The 19296-nt window shown below is 46.4% G+C and overlaps 2 protein-coding genes across 4 annotated transcripts in view; one reads left to right on the top strand and one right to left on the bottom strand.

The window, feature by feature from the left end:
• The window catches only part of LOC148028426 (callose synthase 5-like), a 275331-nt gene that overhangs the window by 199428 nt on the left and 56607 nt on the right, over window positions 1-19296 (bottom strand). For all 3 annotated transcript variants that reach the window (XM_087690228.1, XM_087690230.1, XM_087690229.1), the window contains exon 9: window positions 17486-17624. In XM_087690228.1, the coding sequence (XP_087546354.1) occupies window positions 17486-17624 (139 nt within the window). The remainder of the gene's footprint in view (window positions 1-17485; window positions 17625-19296) is intronic.
• Window positions 1614-16089, top strand: LOC148028427 (uncharacterized). Its single transcript, XM_087689031.1, has 3 exons — window positions 1614-1919; window positions 1960-2319; window positions 16006-16089. Exons 1-3 carry the CDS (start codon window positions 1614-1616, stop codon window positions 16087-16089), a joined length of 750 nt encoding a protein of 249 aa, XP_087545157.1.

Genomic DNA, 19296 nt, shown 5'->3' with positions numbered 1-19296 from the left:
GGAGGCCCTCACATGCTTCCCACACAAGCACGCGGCCAATTGCACTGGACGGGGGGCACATGGAGCACCCACACATAAACTCGGAGCAAGCACAGTGGACTATATCCTCGGCCCTCTATCACTTATCCCCGACATCCAGTCCTTTAAAATATCACCTCGCCCACTCGCAGTGGCTGCCGATCATGCCTACTTGCAATTTGACATAACCTGCATGTATGACCTAATCCCCCCAACAAGCAACCCCCCCCCCCAAGATTCCCCAGGTACCACTTTACCACGCTAACGGCGAGCGCATACTCCGACCATCTCTACTGGAGCCTGCAGGAAATGGACCCCCACGCACCCCTGGAGAAGGTCACAGCACAGTTGGCGGGCACACTACACACCTCGGCTGCCGAATACTTCCCCCACACATCCCCCCACTCCACCCCTCCGAACAAGAAGGTCCCACAAAATAGCTGGTACGACGCAGTGCAGGGAAACCCGGCTCCGTCTTCAACAGGACGAAGCACGGAGAGTACACACGCATAAACAGGCACACTTGATCTTCCGTCGTTTGGTGCGACGGAAGAAACGAGCCTACCTCTCCAAAGTGGAACACAAATTCTACCAGCTATTCTTAGGACAGGACAGCAGAGAGGCATGGAAGGCGTTTCAGGAACCCTGAGCCCACACACCCATCACCTACCCGGACACTTGGCACGCATATGCAACCTCACTATACCAAGTACCCAAGCAGCCCCAGCTACCCCGGCCCCCAGGGAGCAGACCCAAATAATCCACATTCTTCAACACAGGGCGGGTTCAGGACGCCATTGATAGACTCCAAAATGGCCGTGCCCAAGACCACAAAGGCTTGGTAGCAGAGCATTTGACCCATGCCAGAGACATAATGGCACCTCTCCTAGCACACAAGTTCCACACAGCCCTATGCGAAGGCTTCCCTGCCAGCTGGTCAGCCAACACCATAATACCTATCCTGAAGACCGGAGACCCCATGGTTCCCACGAACTACCAAGCAGTCATGGTTGGCCATGTACTAGCCAAGCTCTATGGATCCATACTGGACCACGAGCTGAGCAAGTGGGCAGAGCAACACCAACATCGGGCGGCAGGACAAGCAGGGTTTAGGAGGGGTTTCTGCACCCTTGACCATATCCTCACACTGAGAGCCATCATCGAGGAGGGCAGAGCACACGGAAGACGGGTGTACTGCTGCTTTGTGGACTTCCGCAAGGCCTTTGACACAGTCCCACGAGCGAGGCTCATGCAGAGACTACAGGAACTGGAGGTCCCAACCGAAATCGGTAACGGGCCGAGTTCGGGCACCAAGAGGGCTGTCAAAGGAGATAACCAGCACCATCGGAGTCAAGCAGGGGTGCCCACTCTCACCCACCCTATTTGGCCTCTACATTGATGAGATCTTAGAGTACATAGATAGATTGGGCGAGGAGGGATCAAGCCTGGGAGGGACACTGATACCCATCTTACTATATGCGGACGACATAGTCCTCATCTCCAGCACACCTAAAGGGCTATAGCGCCAACTGGACGCACTACAGACCTTCTGCCAAGACAAAGACCTAACTGTGAACCTGGGGAAAACCAAGGTCATGGTGTTCAACATATCAACCCAATGGCTCCGACGGTCGGTACCCCCCTTCACATACGGCGGAGAGACCGTGGACGTGGTCCAAAGATACGTCTATCTGGGGACTACATTCTCTGGACCGAGATTTACCCTGAGAAAAGAAACAGAAGATAGACTAACCCGAGGCTATGCAGCCCTCGGGTCAATGGAGAACCAATGTGCCCGCATACAGTTTCAGGAACCCCGGACAAAGCTCTGGCTTTTTGACACCTTGGTCACACCAGCCCTCCTATACAGGGCTCCCATATGGGGGTCCAGTCTACCACACGCGGAGAGCCCCACAGGACCAGCCACTGTCTAAGGAGGAGGCCACCTATGAGGGATGGGAGCAGCTGGAGAGACCCTTAATACTTATGATCTCACGGATGATCCAAAGCAAGCCCTCCGTACCGCACGAGATCATCCGCGCAGAGCTGGGGGCGACACCCCTTGTGGCTGAGGCCCTCTTCCAGACCGTGACCTTCTTGCACCGAATATGGGACCTGCCCCGGCACCGGTACCCCAAACTCGCCCTGGAGTCATCCAAACAGCTAGCAACACAAGGGGACACTGAGTACTGGTATGCCCGAACAGAGACTTGGCTACGGCTCCATGGCCTGCACATGGACCACCTCCCCCCACTACAATACAGCCTAGACTGCCCACACCTGGAGCTCAACCAAGAGGAGGTGAATCGCATCATCAGAATGGATATCATCCACACAGACACAGCCAAGACATGGGTGACCCCCACGTCGGAACTAGGAACCAAGAAGGCTTTCTACCAAGAGCACTTCCTGCACATCTCCCCAGATGGCTTCATCACCCGCCCAAGCTACATGGACACACACCTGTCCCACGGGGTCAGAAGTGCCATCGGACAGATCCGCACGTCCTCACACCAACTACGGGTCGAAACGGGCAGATACGGGGCCAACCCCCTCCCCCCAGAAGACCGAATCTGTCAGCTCTGCCATCTCAAGCCAAAGACAGAGGAACACTATATTTGTAGATGCCCAGTGTACTACGAAATCCGGGGACGCTTCCACTACCTATTCAGCGAAGGATTCGGACCACTCTCCAAGGTGATGGAATTCAAAGACCAGAGATGCCTGGGGCTCTTTCTACTGGAAATACGACACCATAGAGACCACCTCCTACGAACCAGGGAGCAAAGACAAGGAGCCACCAACCAACGCACACTCAACGAATTCTACCAAATACCAGCTACCCTCCCCACCACCGAGCCCCCACCAGCCCCACCGGCCTCCCGACCCCGGGGGACCACCTTAGAAATAGCCACAGCGAGAGGCAAAGCCCGGCGCCCACGCCCCACCGGCCCCTGTCCCCACAGAAGACACATGTCGAAGATACAAGGGATACTACGCCGCCACCGGAGGGCCCTGCCCCGCCGCTTTAGTCTCTCCATATTAGACCGACCCATGCGGGACATCCTAGGATGAACACTCCAGGAGCAGTTCCACACTGCAATGGGAGTACCTCTAGACTGTATCCAGTCTAGATATCATTTTGTACCCACTCAATTTAGTTCAACATAGCATAAACATTAGCTTCACTGGGACTTTTGAAATCTCCCAGACATTTTGTAATATAATCTCTCTCTCTCTCTCTCTCTCTCTCTCTCTCTCTCTCTCTCTCTCTCTCTCTCTCTCTCTCTCTCTCTCTCTCTCTCTCTCTCTCTCTCTCTCATGCGGAACAGGGAAGAAAGGTCGCACGCGGGGAGGCAGCACGGGTCGAGAGAATAGGCAAAGGGTAGGGCAGAACGGGCTGTGCACGAGTCTAAGGGGAGACGTCAGGCAGGGCGCAGAGCAGGTGAGCACGGTCGCACAGCAGGGGGAGTCAGGATCCCAACCTGGGCAGACGACGGATGGCCAAGACAGAAGACGGGAAGGCAGGGAACGAAACGGTAACGAGGCAGTACGTGTAGACACACACACACACTCACTCTCCCTCCCTCCCTCCCTCCCTCCCTCTCTCTAAATACATGTATATTTATGTGTGGAAATATTTACATCAGGCCTTCAGGCCAACCAAATAGAATGGTAACAACTCACATGAAGCAAGCCTTCTAGCCAGCCAGAAAATCCTAACAATTCACATGTCAAGCCAAAAGACTACCAGACACTAGCACACAAACATCATGCCGACAGCACAATAGAAGTAGAGCGAACAATATCCAGCCAAGGAGCAAAGCCACATCAAGGAGAACTAGGTCTACTGAAATCGAAGAGATCTGCCGTAACAGTAATCCTTAAACACAATCCACATGACCACGGATGCTCGAGGCCGAATCAAAAACAAGGCATTACGAGTGCGCCAAATCTGCCAAAGAGCTGTCCATCTGGGTAAATGGAAGAGGCAAAGATGATCTAATTGTAAAATGAAGGAAGAAGGGATCTCGGATGGGCATTTGCTGCCAAGGCACCGAGGTCCACACCCAAGAAACAAAGCTCCAAATCTCTCTGACTAGAGGGCAGGAGATCAAGAGATGAACTGGAGTCTTATAACATGTAGTACAAAAGATACATCTCCACGTGAGATCTTGCGGGCACATAGCACATCCCCAATGGGAAGACCTCCAATAAGTAGTCTCCACATAAAAACTTTCCCTTGATAAGGAATCTTGGACCTCCACAATTTAATAAATTTGTATCGCCACTTCACACACACCCACACACTCTCTCTATCTCTCTTTTTTTCTTCCGTAATGGATGTTATATTTATAAAGTACTAAACAACAAAAGAGTTACAAAAGACATGGCAAAGACGCAGAGGAAATTGCCATATGCCAGGGAAGTAAGTCCTCCCGAGGGAGTAGATCTATCTGCCAATGCAAGAGACCTTTAAGCCTCGCAATATGTCCCTGAACATTAGAGGCTGAATCAAAAAGAAAAGTATTCCAAATGGTCCAATTGTGCCAACAGCCCCAGTATCTAAGAAAGTGAAACAAGATCTTCATATGCGACTGTGCCGGTGTGGGATATTTGGGGGCCGTACAAAAACCCAAGTATCTAAGCAGTCCTCCGCTGGATGCCACCGAGCCTTCTGGAGAACCAATTTCCAGGAGCATACCAAATGAGCAAGCAGGGATGAAGAAGGACTAGAAAACTGAGAGTCTGCATTAAGAACGTGCCACCAGGAGCTCCGAATTTGGGTATTACCATGCACAAGCCCATGATCCTCAAGAAAATAACAGGCTATAAAGACCCACGGGTGATGATCCAAGCACATGGCACGAAAAAGAGACCAATGAAGTGCCAGCATATGAGTTTCGGCATCCAAAATAGCCCCAACACCCATGCGTTTGGGAGTACATGGATGCGACCAAGAAATCCATGAAATGCCCGCATGCAAGGAGTCCTTCCATAACATGAAACAAATTAACTGAGTAACAACATTCAATGTAGTAGTAGTCCAAGGCAGCAATGGCAAGAAATATGTGAGCATTGGCAACATAATTGTCTGAGCCACTTTGAGGCGAACATGGAAGGGCCAAGCCTGCAACTTCCAATACAAAAACTTAGCTGCCAGTTTCTGTGAAATCCACTCTAGTAGTTGCTTTGGCCGAACATCAACACCCAAAGGGTACCCAAGATGCCTGACAATGGAACCACAAGGAACAACCATTCCCTACCAGTCCAATGACTGTAAATCTGACTCCGTGCAACTGAGAATGGCTGATTTCAAAGCATTGATATGAAGACCAGAAGCATGACCAAAGAGAGTCCAAACATCTAATGCTTTGCGAAGATTATCCTTGTCCGCACACAAAATCATGAAGCTGTCATCAGCCAAGGATTGACTAATGAAGTGCTGTCCAAAAGGAAGAGACAATCCAACCAACTGAGTAGAAGCTGCAATATAAGATAACATCGAAAGAACCGGATGAGTCGCAAGGGCAAAGAAGAGAGGACTCAAAGGGCAACCCTGTCTCACAGAGCGTGCAAGGACAAATGGCTCGGTAACACCACCATTTAGCATAACTCGCGAAGAAGCCGCAGCACTAATGGTGTAGATCAAACGAGACATCCGAGTACCAAAGCCCATAGTAGACATAAGTTCTGCAATAAAAGACCAGTCTAAATAATCAAAAGCGTTTTCGAGGTCCAATTGAATCAATACCACCACCTGACTAGAGTGCCTTGCATAGTCAATAGCCATTTGCACATTTAAGATATTATGCAGAATGTTTCGGCCCTTAATGAAACCATATTGAAGAGGATGCACAATGGCAAGAAGATGCTTATGGAGCCGATTCGCCATCACTTTGGAAAAGATTTTATACATCGAACCCATCAAAGAAATTGGTCGCCAATGTTTCAACATTGACAGCGAAGGAACTTTTGAAAGCAATTTGATAAGACCTTCTTTCCATGAGGAAGGCATGAACCCCATTTCCCAAACCTGCTGAAACATAGCCGTCAATGGTTTCACCAATTGGGTAGCAAAAACCTCAAAGAATTCATTAGTGAGACCATCCCAACCGCGACTTTTATCCTTGGGCAAGTGTAACAAAACATCCATAACCTCCGCCTCACAAATATCTGTCTCCAAAGTAGTTTGCATGTCATGTGGAACCTAAATGCGGACCAAAACATAGAAAACTGAGCGTGCATGAGTAACTTGGTCAGAAGGTGAAGGAGTAGAACCAAGAAGGTCTAGAAAATATATCCTGCACATATTCACAATAGTCTGAGGATCAATGACCATTTGACCTTCTAGATCCTGGAGTCTAGTCATATTTTCATGAGCAAGAGATGGATGTAGAGCTTGAAAGAACTTGTGAGTCTGACAAGCACTATCTTGCAAATTCTCAGTCAAATTTTGCAATTTGACCTGCTGATAAGATTTCAACTGAAACTCTTTAATAAGATCAGCCAAACGCATAGCCAGTGGTAGCAGAAATACATCATCTGGAGTCTCCACCAGTAGAGAACGAAGCAAAGCCAGTAAATCCTCCGCTGCTTGTCGACGTCGCCGACACAGAGAGGCATGATGGATCCCATACTGCCGAACAACCCGCTGTACATTAGAGAGCAATCGTTCAAAAGAAGCATTGCCCTCAGAGGAGAATTCCAATAAAAATCTATCAATCAATTGCTGCATATAGCCCCGAAAGATTGAATGCTTCAAATAAGACGAGTTGAAACGCAAAGCGAATCTATCCAGAAATTGCTTAAAAGGTGCAATGGGTTGTGCAAGCATCTCAAGCTGTAGAGGGAAATGGTCCAACAAGGCATATTGCTGCAACACTTTCATTTCCAGCATCTCAGGAAGAAAATCATCATCCTGCATAATGTACATGCGGTCCCACCGCGACCATGTAGTTGTATACTGCGCAGAATGGAAAGTAAACCCTGTAGAAGAAGGGTGTAGCCATGACCAGAGATCTTGCTTAAGTACGGCAAGAGCAAACGCATTTCACACACGGCTTTCCAAAGGGTCCATCACTGAATGCTCTGATGTGGACTGTGAAGAATCAACACACATTAAAATACCCCATCAAAAAACCCCGTCTGCCAAGTGACAAGGAGGTCTGCAAAGTATTCCAAAGATCCCGGCAGGATAAAGGGTCATTTGGAGCATAGAGGCCAAGTAACCATAAGATCTCTCCTTCAAATAAAACTTCAATCACCATAAAACGACCATGTACATCATTTTTAATAAGAACAGGCTGATATTTCTCATGAACAATCATAAGCACACCAGAATAATGCATGATATGTGTCCCTGCATAAAACAAGCGAAACCCATGGCAATCCACAACTTTTCCTGCTTCACCATGACTCTTGTGCTTAACAGCACACAAGACATCCCACTGATTCTCATACAATACATTCCACATGGCATGTTGCTTATTGCGAGAACAAATACCTCGCACATTCCATGTGGCTATCTTCATGTGTATTCAAAAAAGAAAATCAGGAACGAGGCAAAGCTTGCCTCGATTTAACCTTTTCTGCTAGAATGTCAAGGACTCCCTTATCCAAAAAATCAGCTAACACGGCAAAAGAGTTCTGACGTCTAGATTTAGAGGTAGACGATATATCCACTGTCTTGGCATACTGCACTTCGGAAGATGGTGAAAAGATGGTTTGGGCCGTACATAGTCAGACATGTCTTTGATAATGCAACATATGAGCTGACAGAATTGGATGGGACAGTGCTTAGAGTGCCTATTGCTGGAAAAAGAATCAAGATTTTCAAGAAAAGAGATGATGAAGATTATGCATTGGAAGAATTTTCAAGAGAAGAGCAACGAGAAGAAACTCCAATGGAAGAGACAGATGATATGACAGATAATCTTATTGATTTACCGGAAACTTAGCATGTGGGCCCTTTGGACCATCCGTATATACTTTCCTAGTAGGCTGATTACGAGGAGCAAAAGAAACCATAGCATGAGCAGTGTGCTCTGAAGACAACATTTCTTTCCTGCGCATATAAGTACACAAGGAATCTTTTGAAGCATTAGGCACAGTATCCACCATGCCAGCATCAAACATTTTACCTTTTTTGGCACGTACATCTACCCAGTCATTGCCACGGAAATCCAAACCGGAAACATGTTGTTTACCTTTATCCAAAACTTTAGGTGGCTGGGTTGCATCCTGCGACGGAGCATCAAGCACCATATCTTCCTTGGGCGGCAAAACATGCTCAGCATCTAAAGTCAGTTGCTTCACTGGACATTCGGCCATAAAATGCCCCAATTTTCCACACGAAAAACAATGCCCTGCAAAGTTACCCCATTTCAAACGGAAGTGCAAAGGATGCATTCCAGAGCAATTAAGACGTAACCAAGCAGGCCTTTTCTGAGCAGAGTCCCATAACATACACAAACGGTTACGATTCATGGCCCTTAGGCTCGGGGGGGACCAGAACAGTGCCCACCACGGCCATGGCATCCTTTAACAGTGGCCAATAGACAGCCGGACAATTTTTCACTTCAACCCACACAGGGCATTCACTTTGAAGCAGGCGCTGAAAATCTGCCATTGGGCGCCATGGCACAACATGGACCAAATGGCGATCAAAGAACAATGGCAGTTTAGACAGCAGATCAGCACGATGCGTCTCAGATTTCAACAGCACCTCATAAAAGCCTCGGGGCCCAACAAAAATCTCTTCAACACAGTCCCATTGTAGTAGACTTTGCAGCCACTGGCGAATATGGGAAAGCACTGGAACCCTACCAGTGAAGAAGAGTATAACAGCGCGTTCATAAAACACTGAGAATGAGCGCAAGACATTTTTCGGGTCCACTGTGGCTTCCAGAACATCTTCAGTTCCAGAGCCAGAAAACGTTTCATGATTATGTTGAACATAATCGCCAAGCAGAGCGTTGGCAAACTCCACAAATACTCCCAGTCAACATCCTGAGAATCCACAGAATCAGAAGCAACCTGGGCATAAGAACATTCTTGATGATCGATTGTCTCTTCCGAAGTATGCTTGGTGCGTTTGCCCGTAGGCTAGAAGTCGGGACCAGGGGGCATCTCCTCTGTGCAAGGAACCATATCCTCTGGTTCCTCTGTATCAGAATCCGGACTAAGGGTTACCACCGTTTGGTCGATAAAGGCCATATCCAGACCAGCCATGTTGTATCACCACTTGTGCAGGTCAGATGCAAAGCCAGGAGCTCACGAAAGGCAAAAACGGCACAGGCCTCTCTCTCTCTCTCTCTTTTTTGTAAATCTCTCGCTCTCTCTCTTCTTCTTTTTTTTCGTAAAAGGTAATTTACGAAAAGTTTTCATGATTACAAGATACACGATGGCTCTACCCCATCATGTGTACAAACTGACTGTTTACAAGAACTAGAGGGCCAAATAGTTACAAAATCATGGCAAAGACGCGGAGGAAATTGCCATGTGCCAGGGGCGTAAGTCCTCCCGAGAGAGGATGTCAGAGTGCGGGAGAAGATCTATCTGCCAATACAAGAAACCTTTAAGCCTAGCAATATGCCGCTGAACATTATAAGCAGAATCAAAAAGAAAAGCATTCCGAATGGTCCAATTGTGCCAACAGCCCCAATATCGAAGAAAGTGAAACAAGATCTTCATATGTGGCTGTGTCGGTGTGGGATATTTGGGCTGCGCGAAAACCCAATCAAACGGGCGAAGCGAGAAACCAACCACCGCTCGCCAGACGGCTGACAAGAATGACCAGATTTTATGAGCAAGGGGGCAAGAAATAAAATGATGACGGGCGGATTCCACAGTGGTGGTGCAAAAGAAACAGTTGCCATTGGAGATTCGGCGCTTTGAAAGAGCTGAAGCAAGCGGAAGACCACCAATCATCACCCTCCAAAGAAAGACCTTATATTTGAATGGTGTCTTATTTAACCAGCCCTCCATCACAGTTACCCTCCATGACCAGGATTTATGCAATCCCCATAGAATATTAGCTTTAGTAACCAGCCATTGATGATCTTTAATCAGAAGATGATACACCTGGTTAGCTGAAGCCTTTTCTAAATGCAGCCGACCTGCAAAGTCCCAATCCTGCCAGGGACGATCCATAGCAAGGGCCGGAAAGGGTTGTCTGCTCTGAAGCACCCTCAAAAGCTGTTCCCATAAAAACCTGTATCCACGAGGGATCCTGAAAATCCTCCTGGCTGTACGAAACGACATGAACCCATTGCGACTGGCAAGAGTAGCATCCGCGACCGAAGTTAAGCCCAAACGTGCCATACGGTTGAATTGTGGTCGAAGCTCATGTTTACCGTCCCACGAAATTAACCGCGAGACTGCCAACAGTTCCAATTGAAACGAATTAGTGGCTAAACGATCCTCCGCTGGATGCCACTGAGACTTCCGGAGGACCAGTTTCCAGGAACACACCAAATGGCAAGCAGAGATGAGGAAGAACTGGAGAACCGAGAATCTGCATTAAGAACATGCCACCACGAACTGCGGATGTGGGTATTACCATGCAGAAGCCCGTGATCCTCAAGAAAGTAACGGGCAATGACGACCCAAGGATGACAATCCGAGCACATGGCGCGAAAAAGAGACCAGCGGAGTGTCAGCATATGAGTGTGGGCATCCAAAACAGCCCCTCCACCCATGCGTTTTGGGGTGCATGCATGCGACCAAGAAATCCAGGAAATACCCGTATGCAAGGAATCCTTCTTCCATAACATGAAACGAATAGACTTCGTAAGATCATTCAGTGTCGTAGTAGTCCAGAGTAGCAATGGCAAGAAATATGTAAGCATTGGCAACATTATTGTCTGGGCTACTTTGAGGCGAACATGGAAGGGCAAGGCTTGAGACTTCCAATACAGAAACTTAGCCGCCAGTTTCTGTGAAATCCACTGTAATAGCTGCTTTGGGGAAACATCAACCCCCAAAGGGTACCCAAGATGCCTGGCAATGGAGCCATGGGGGACAACCATGCCCTGCCAGTCCAACGACTGCAAATCCGACTCCGTGTAGCTCAGAATGGCCGATTTCAAGGCGTTAATGCGCAGACCAGAAGCCTGACCAAAAAGAGCCCAAACATCTAATGCTTTATGAAGATTATATTTGTCCGCTCGCAGAATCATAAAACTGTCATCAGCCAAGGATTGACCAATGAAGTGCTGTCCAAAGGGAAGCAACAATCCAGCCAACTCAGTAGAAGCTGCCATATGAGATAGCATCAAAAGAACCGGATGAGTCGCAAGGGCAAAGAAGAGAGGACTCAAAGGGCACCCCTGTCTAACAGAGCGGGCAAGGACAATTGGCTTGGTAACTCCTCCATTCAACATGACCCGCGAAGATGCTGCAACACTAATAGTATAGATCAGACGAGACATCCGGGCACCAAAGCCCATAGCAAACATAAGTTCTGCAATGAAAGACCAGTCCAGATAATCAAAAGCCTTTTCTAGGTCCAATTGAACCAATACGACCTCCTGATTTGAATGCCTTGCATAATCAATTGCCAGTTGCGCATTTAAGACATTGTGCAAAATGTTTCTGCCCTTAATAAAACCATATTGGAGAGGATGCACAATGGCAGGAAGATGCTTATGGAGGCGATTCGCCATAACTTTTGACAAGATTTTATACATAGAACCCATCAAAGAAATTGGGCGCCACTGTTTCAACATGGATGGCGAAGGAACTTTTGGAAGCAGTTTAATAAGACCGTCTTTCCAAGAGGAAGGCATAATCCCCGTTTCCCATACCCGCTGAAACAAAGCCGTCAAAGGTTTCGCGAGCTGGGTGGCAAAAAACTCAAAGAACTCATTGGTAAGACCATCCCAGCCAGGACTTTTATCCTTAGGCAAGTGTAGCAGAACATCCATGACCTCCGACTCACAAATATCTTCCTCCAGAGTAGATTGCATGTCCTGAGGAACCTGATTGCGGACCAGATCATAAAAAACTAAACGGGCATGAGTAATTTGGCCTGAAGGCGGAGAAGTAGAACCAAGAAGGTCGAGGAAATAATTTCTACACACATTCACAATCATCTGCGGATCAAGAACCATTTGACCTTCTTCATCCTGGAGCCTCATCATATTCTCTCGAGCAGGAGAGGCATGGAGAGCTCGAAAAAACTTATGGGTCTGACAAGCACTGTCTTGCAGAGTGTTCGTCAGCTGTTGCAATTTGACCTGCTGATAGGATTTCAACTGAAACTCTCTAATAAGATCAGCCAGACGTGTTGCCAGTGATAGCAGAAATGCGTCATCGGGAGTGTCCACCAGCAAAGAACGAACCAAAGCCAGCAGTTCCTCGGCTGCTTGTCGGCGCTGCCGACAAAGAGAGGCATGATGGATCCCATACTGGCGAGCAACCCGCTGCACATTGGAGAGCAATCGTTGAAAGGAAGCAGTGCCCTGGGATGAGAAATCCAATAAGAACCGATCAATCAATTGCTGCATATAACCCTGGAAGATTGCATGCTTCAAATAAGATGAGTTGAAACGCAACGGGAGTCTATCCAGAAATTGCTTGAAAGGAGCAATTGGTTGTGCAAGGAGCTCAAGCTGCAGAGGGAAATGATCCGACAATGCATATTGTTGTAACACTTTCATTTCGAGCATCTCAGGAAGGAAATCATCATCCTGCATTATGTAAATGCGGTCTAACCGCGACCATGTTGTGGCATACTGGGCAGAATGGAAGGTAAACCCTGTAGAAGAAGGATACAGCCAAGACCAGAGATCTTGCTTAAGAACGGCAAAATCCAACTGCTGCCACGTACGTCTTTCTGGCGCATCCATGATCGAATGTTCTGATGTGGACTGTAAAGAATCAACACATATTAAAATCCCCCATCAAAAAACCCCGTCTGCCAAGGGACAAGGAACTCTGCAAGGTATGCCAAAGCTCCCGACGAGATAGAGGATCATTCGGAGCATAGAGGCCAAGTAACCATAAGATCTCTCCTTCGAAGAAAATTTCAATCACCACAAAGCGGCCATGTACATCATTCTTGATAAGAACCGGCTGATATTTTTCATGTACAATCATAAGCACACCAGAATACTGCCTGGCATGTGTCCCTGCATAGAACAAACGAAAACCATGGCAATCCACAACTTTACCCGCTTCACTATGACTCTTGTGTTCAATAGCACACAAGACATCCCACTAATTCTCATGCAATATTGTCCACATGGCATGTTGCTTGTGGCGAGAACAAATTCCTCGCACATTCCACGTAGCTATCTTCATGTGGATGCAAAAGAGGATCAGATACGAGGCACAGCTTGCCTCGATGAGACCTTTTTGGCGAGCATGTCTAGTACACCCTCATCCAAGAAATCAGCTAACACGGCAAAAGAGTTCTGACGACCAGATTTGGCTCTCTCTCTCTCTCTCTCTCTCTCTCTCTCTCTCTCTCCGTAAAAGGTAATCGTATTAATTACGAAAAAAAGATACAAGTTTACATGATTACAAGATACACGAGGGCTCTAAGCCAACGTGTGTAAAATCCCAGTACGAAGCCACGAAAAAGTTACACAAGTCATGGCAAAGACCCAGAGGAAATTGCCATATGCCAGGGAAGTAAGTTCTCCCGAGGGAGCAAGTCCGAGTGCCGAATGAGATCTATCTGCCAATGCAAGAGACCTTTAAGCTTGGCAATGTGTCTCGGTACATTAGAGGCGGAATCAAAAAGAAAGGCATTCCGAGTGGTCCAACTGTGCTAGCATCCCCAATATCTAAAAAGTTGGAATAAGATCTCCATATGCAACTGTGGCGGTGCAGGGTATTTTGGGCGCACAAAAACCCAATCGAAAGGGGTTAGTGAGAACCCCACCACCGCACGCCAAACCTGTGACAAGAGCGACCAGATATTCTTAGCGAGCGGGCAAGAAATAAATCGATGTCGGGCCAATTCCACAATAGTGGTGCAAAAGAAACAATTGCCGTTCGAGATTCGACGCTTGGAATGGGCCGAGGCAAGAGGAAGACCACCAATCATCACCCGCCAAAGAAAGACCTTACATTTGAAAGATGTCGTATTCAACCAGCCCTCCATCACAGTTGCCTTCCACCATGACTGAGATTTCCACAATCCCCATACAGTATTAGCTTTAACACCCAGCCATTGATGATCTTTAATCAGAAGATGATACACCTGATTAGCAGAGGCCTTTTCCAGACTCAACCAGCCAACAAGGTCCCAGTCCTGCCAAGGATGATCCACAGCAAGGGCAGGAAAGGGTTGCCTGCTCTGAAGCACTAACAAAAGCTGTTCCCATAAATCACGATATCCACGCGGGATTCTGAAAAGTCTCCTGGCAGTACGAAACGATGTGAAGACATTACGACTGGCAAGAGTGGCATCCGCAACTGAAGTCACACCCAAACGGGCCATGCGGTTAAATTTTGGTCTGAGCTCATGTTTGTCTTCCCATGAAAGTAATCTCGAGACTGCCAACAATTCCAATTGAAAGGAGTTAGTATCCAAGCGGTCCTCCGCTGGATGCCAACGCGCCTTTTGGAGCACCACTTTCCAGGAGTCGACCAAATGCAGTAACAGAGAGGAGGAGGGACTGGAAAACCGAGAGTCTGCATTAAGGACATGCCACCAGGAGCTCCGAAGTTGTGTATTACCATGCCGAAGCCCGCTGTCCTCAAGAAAATAACGGGCTATAATGGCCCATGGGTGATGATCCACACACATGGCGCGAAAAAGAGACCAACGAAGTACCAGCATATGAGTTTCGGCATCCAAAGTAGCTCCACCACCCAGGCGTTTGGGGGTACATGTATGAGACCACGAAATCCACGAAATACCTGCGTGCAATGAATCCTTCTTCCATAACATGAAACGACGGGGCGAGTGAGAGCCTTCAAAGTAGTAGGAGTCCATGGCAGCAATGGCAAGAAATATGTGAGCATTGACAGCATAATTTTCTAAGCCACTTTGAGGCGGACATGGAAGGGCCACGCTTGCGACTTCCAATACATAAAGCTGCCAGTTTCTGTGAAATCCACTCAAGTAGTTGCTTTGGCCGAACATCAACACCCAACGGGTACCCAAGGTGCCTGACAATGGAGCCACGGGGAACAACCTGACCCTGCCTGCCCAATGACTGTAAATCAGACTCTGCACTCTCTCTCTCTCTCTCTCTCTCTCTCTCTCTCTCTCTCTCTCTCTCTCTCTCTCTCTCTCTCTCTCTCTCTCTCTCTCAAATCCTAGATAGGATCCTAAATCCTAGATAGGACCCTAAATCCTAGTTGTGCAAATGTTATCTAATACCTTACTTATCACCGATAGGACCCTAAATCCTAGATAGGACCCTAAATCCTAGTTTATTTTTTTGATAACTGTTTGGTCGATGGTAAACCATGATTGTATTTCACGTCACTATCTAGTGCGTCAATTTTTAGAAGACAATTAGAAGAATCATTAAAGAATTTTGAGGTTCTACCGTTAGAGCTTTATTCAAATCGTTTGGATAACGAATTGCATCTGCGCATGATTGATTACCATATCGGCCTACTCAGGGCAATGGAAAACACAGCTGATTAGCTTTAATAAGCGGAGGATCTTATGAACCACCTGGCCACCTTACTCGGTACCTTCGGGGTAATGAAATACGTTTTTGATCAGGTTTTACTGCAGTGCCTCCGTTATTTTCAAGAATCCGTCCGCGATTCTTTAAAACAAACTAAAAAACTCTCCTCTGATGAGCAGCACCTTATTGCGATGTCCGATTCTCGTATTTTTGAGTTAGGTAAATTATTTTTCAACTCATTGGGTTCGAGTCCATTGACGGTATCAACTACATCTTCCCTATATTGAGGTTTGGATATATTACATTTTGGACACCGATGCGCTTTTTTAGGGGCAGGATTCCAACTCCACAGTCGTTTCTAACAACAAATGACTTGATCAAACAGATAAAAGATACATATAGAAATTATGCAAGAGAATTTCATTATAAAAATCGAATAGCTACCCTTGAGATGAATCATGCAGTTTGAGAATTACAAATGCTTGGGTTTTGGACCCTTGAGATGAATCACACAATTTGAAGATCATAGATACTTGGGTTTTTTTCTGTTGGAGCTCCAAAGGCACAGAACAGCTATTGTATGGCGTAGGAGGTCCCCCAAAGCTCACCTCACATAGATAGAGAGCAATCACTACTTTTTCACTGCTACATGACGCAGTAAGGCACATACCACTACTACTACCATAGCCTACAAGAGTACATCATCATTGGACCTCATATTTTTTAGGTGTCCCTTTGGATAGAGCAGTTGCACTCAGCCAGTCCAAGTGCTCACATCCACCCGGACAAAGGCCTAGACATCCATACCACAAACAAATTAGAGCCATCATTGAGCGCCATAGGAGACAAATGCCGAGACGCCTCAGCCATGTAGAGATACATCTCCTTAGAGGACAGACATCTCATTGATGGAGAGTTTCCTTTTTCTGCTTTTACTTTTAGATCATCGACATGTTTTCTTTTTATAGGACACTATTTTGCTTTTCAGTCTTATAGGCATGTTTTTCGTATTTTCTCGTTCCAGATGAGAAATACACCATGATTATATGCATTGTTTTGGTCTCATAGGCCACATTGGCCTTTTAGAGATGTTAATATACTCTTTCTTTCCCCCCATATAGGCACTCACCTAAATCCCTAGCTGCCCTGCTAGTTGGTAAGGGCCTTATGTCCCTAATTCTAATACTGGGCTCTCTCATATCTTCATCATACAAAAGGTGGTCTCAATCCTAGTAGTGGGTGTCATGACTCTCTCCAAGAGAATCAACTCTGGGCCAACCATTAAGATCCCACCCTCTTTGGGCAACCTACCAAACAGAAGGGGATAGTCATATCTTCATCATACTAAAGGTGGTCTCAATCCTAGTATTGAGTCTCGTGACTCTCTCCAAGAGAACCAACTTTGGGCCAACCATTAAGATAACAATCCACCCTCTTTGAGCCACCTACCAAATTAAAAACATGACCCTCATTAGATACATAACCACGTGAACAAAAGGAGAATTCCTCACCTCCTCTAATGGTCTACAATTGATGCTATATGATCTACTATGTTTTATCTAACATCTCCATCACCCTCAAGTTGAAGAATAGAATAATAGAGTGCATAAGTATGTTAATAGAAGGTAAGTCTAGCCAAAGTAACTCCTGTCAATCATCCTATTGAAGTTTACAAAGAGTTTTTTCATGATTCATCACATAATGTGAAAAATCTTGCCCACAATCTTGAGCATCCTTGAAAATCACCAAGGCCTAAAGCTTGGCTTAAAGTTAGTACATAAGTCAACAATCAACATATTGAAATAGTAGATGGATCAACATAATAGTTAATATTTGAGTCATCCGAATTGACTATGGAAACTCACATTATGAAAAATGTAACAAAGGCACTCCGGCATGAAACGGAGATTGGCAGCTTCTCCCCAAATTAAAAGGTAGAGTCCAATGTACAATAATTTGCGTTGTTGCCCATCTTGCTGACTAGGATCAATGGTTGTTGGGAGCCTGCATTAGACAAATTTTCATAAAAGTAAGGTAGTAAATAAGCTTTGCAAATGTTTACTAAAAACCTCATGAAGCTAGAGTTACCAAGTTACCAACTTGGGCAATCACAAACCCCTCTCTCCTCCCTCCCCCCAAAAAGGACAAAATTTGAAAAGTTTACACACACACACACACAAACAAAGGATAGCTTCAAAACTTTTACACCCAAAAAATTTAGACACAAGAAAAGCAAACCATAAAGAGCCACAAGCACATAGGAGATCAACAACTGCAGATAGCTTCAAACCTACTCACAAATCCATGTTACAAAACAACACCTACTTGGATACTTGATACTAGGCAGCACAAAGCCAAAAACTTGAGACAACAAGGGTTGAGGAAGATTGGGGACCTGCCACCAGCCGCGGGTGTTTGGAAAAGAGGGGGGAAAGGGAGGGCCTACCACTGGAGGGGGAGTTTTCTTAGTTGTTGGTGCTGCCATCAGTGGGCATATAGAGATGGTATGGCAAACATAGAGAAACGCAGAACGTATGACAATACAATTAATGATCTATAGATTTCTCAATGAGCATGAGCGAATAAGAATGTGATTGCAGCAGCAACAACTGTCCACTGACGATGCAGCAGCAACAACTAAGAAAACTCTTGACAGATCCTAAAATGCAGCAGCAACAACTGTCCACTGACGATGGTGATGATGATGACGATGATGTCATAGGCAGCAATGGAGGGATCGAAACAGAGTCCTCTAGGTAGTAAGATGTGGTTTAGGAACCCGGACAACAAAACGCAAGGTTTGCCAGCTTAGACGGCACCTTCATGAGCAACATATGATGCCAATGATGAAGGTATCAAAAATGGTTGTCCTCCTGGCAGCAAGACGCAGATCAGGAGAATGAAGCTTTGATAACGCAAGCAGGGCGAGCAGGCAAGTGACTGTCGTTCAACTCTAGCGACCAGCTAGGCAGCTCCAGGAAGGGCCGGTGGCAGCCCCTTGGCTGGATGAAGATGGTAGAAACCTGGCAATGATGGCGATACACTAGCGAACCTCCTCAAAACTGGACAATGTCCTCCAAATGCAACAGATAACTGGGTAGCAAGGGTGATGAGACCTTCAAGGGCTGGTGGCAGTCTTCTCCACTGTGGGCAGACTCAAGAGTGAAAAAGCAAAGTGTGGGATGAATGTGATGCCCAGGCCACACAACATAATATTTGATAGAGGGTTTCTTGGCATTAGACCTGCTATTCAAAAGAAGAAAAACCTTTCATTATTGGAAACGTTTTTAATTGCTTTTCAGGGCTGTTCTAAATAGGCATTTGTGTATGCAAATTTGAAATTAATGGATACCTTACCTTTAGTGCCTCAACGCCCCCTCTTAGGCCAAAAAGGGATTGTAAGGAGAGAGAGTAATTACTTCACCCTCCATGGTTGTCAAGAAGAAAAAGTACGACATGGAACACCACAATAAAATATGGTGTTAAATGCTACCTTGAGTTTTTCTCAAGGCATGGTACGATAGAAATATGTTACTCTCTCTTAAAAGCTACTTAGAGCCTAATTTGTTTTGACAAAAAAGGTATAGAAGTTGCTTGAATCTCGACAACATAACCCCATGAGAGAATATATTGGCAAAAGAAGCATTTAACTCGTCCCAAAGTGTGAATCAAAACA

This window comes from Lygodium microphyllum, chromosome 12, assembly GCF_053477565.2.
Source record: "Lygodium microphyllum isolate KBCC chromosome 12, Lygodium_microphyllum_v1.1.10, whole genome shotgun sequence".
Lineage (NCBI taxonomy): Eukaryota > Viridiplantae > Streptophyta > Polypodiopsida > Schizaeales > Lygodiaceae > Lygodium > Lygodium microphyllum.
Note: the sequence above shows the minus strand (reverse complement) of the source record. Positions and strands in the feature narration are given on the sequence as shown.

Excerpts from the sequence above, each read along its gene's own strand:
- LOC148028427 (XM_087689031.1), top strand. The coding sequence starts at position 1,614 with ATGGTGTTCAACATATCAACCCAATGGCTCCGACGGTCGGTACCCCCC. Across the intron at positions 1,920-1,959 it reads GGGGGTCCAGTCTACCACAC|GCCACCTATGAGGGATGGGA; the intron begins GCGGAGAGCCCC and ends TCTAAGGAGGAG. Across the intron at positions 2,320-16,005 it reads TGGAGCTCAACCAAGAGGAG|ATAAAAGATACATATAGAAA; the intron begins GTGAATCGCATC and ends TTGATCAAACAG.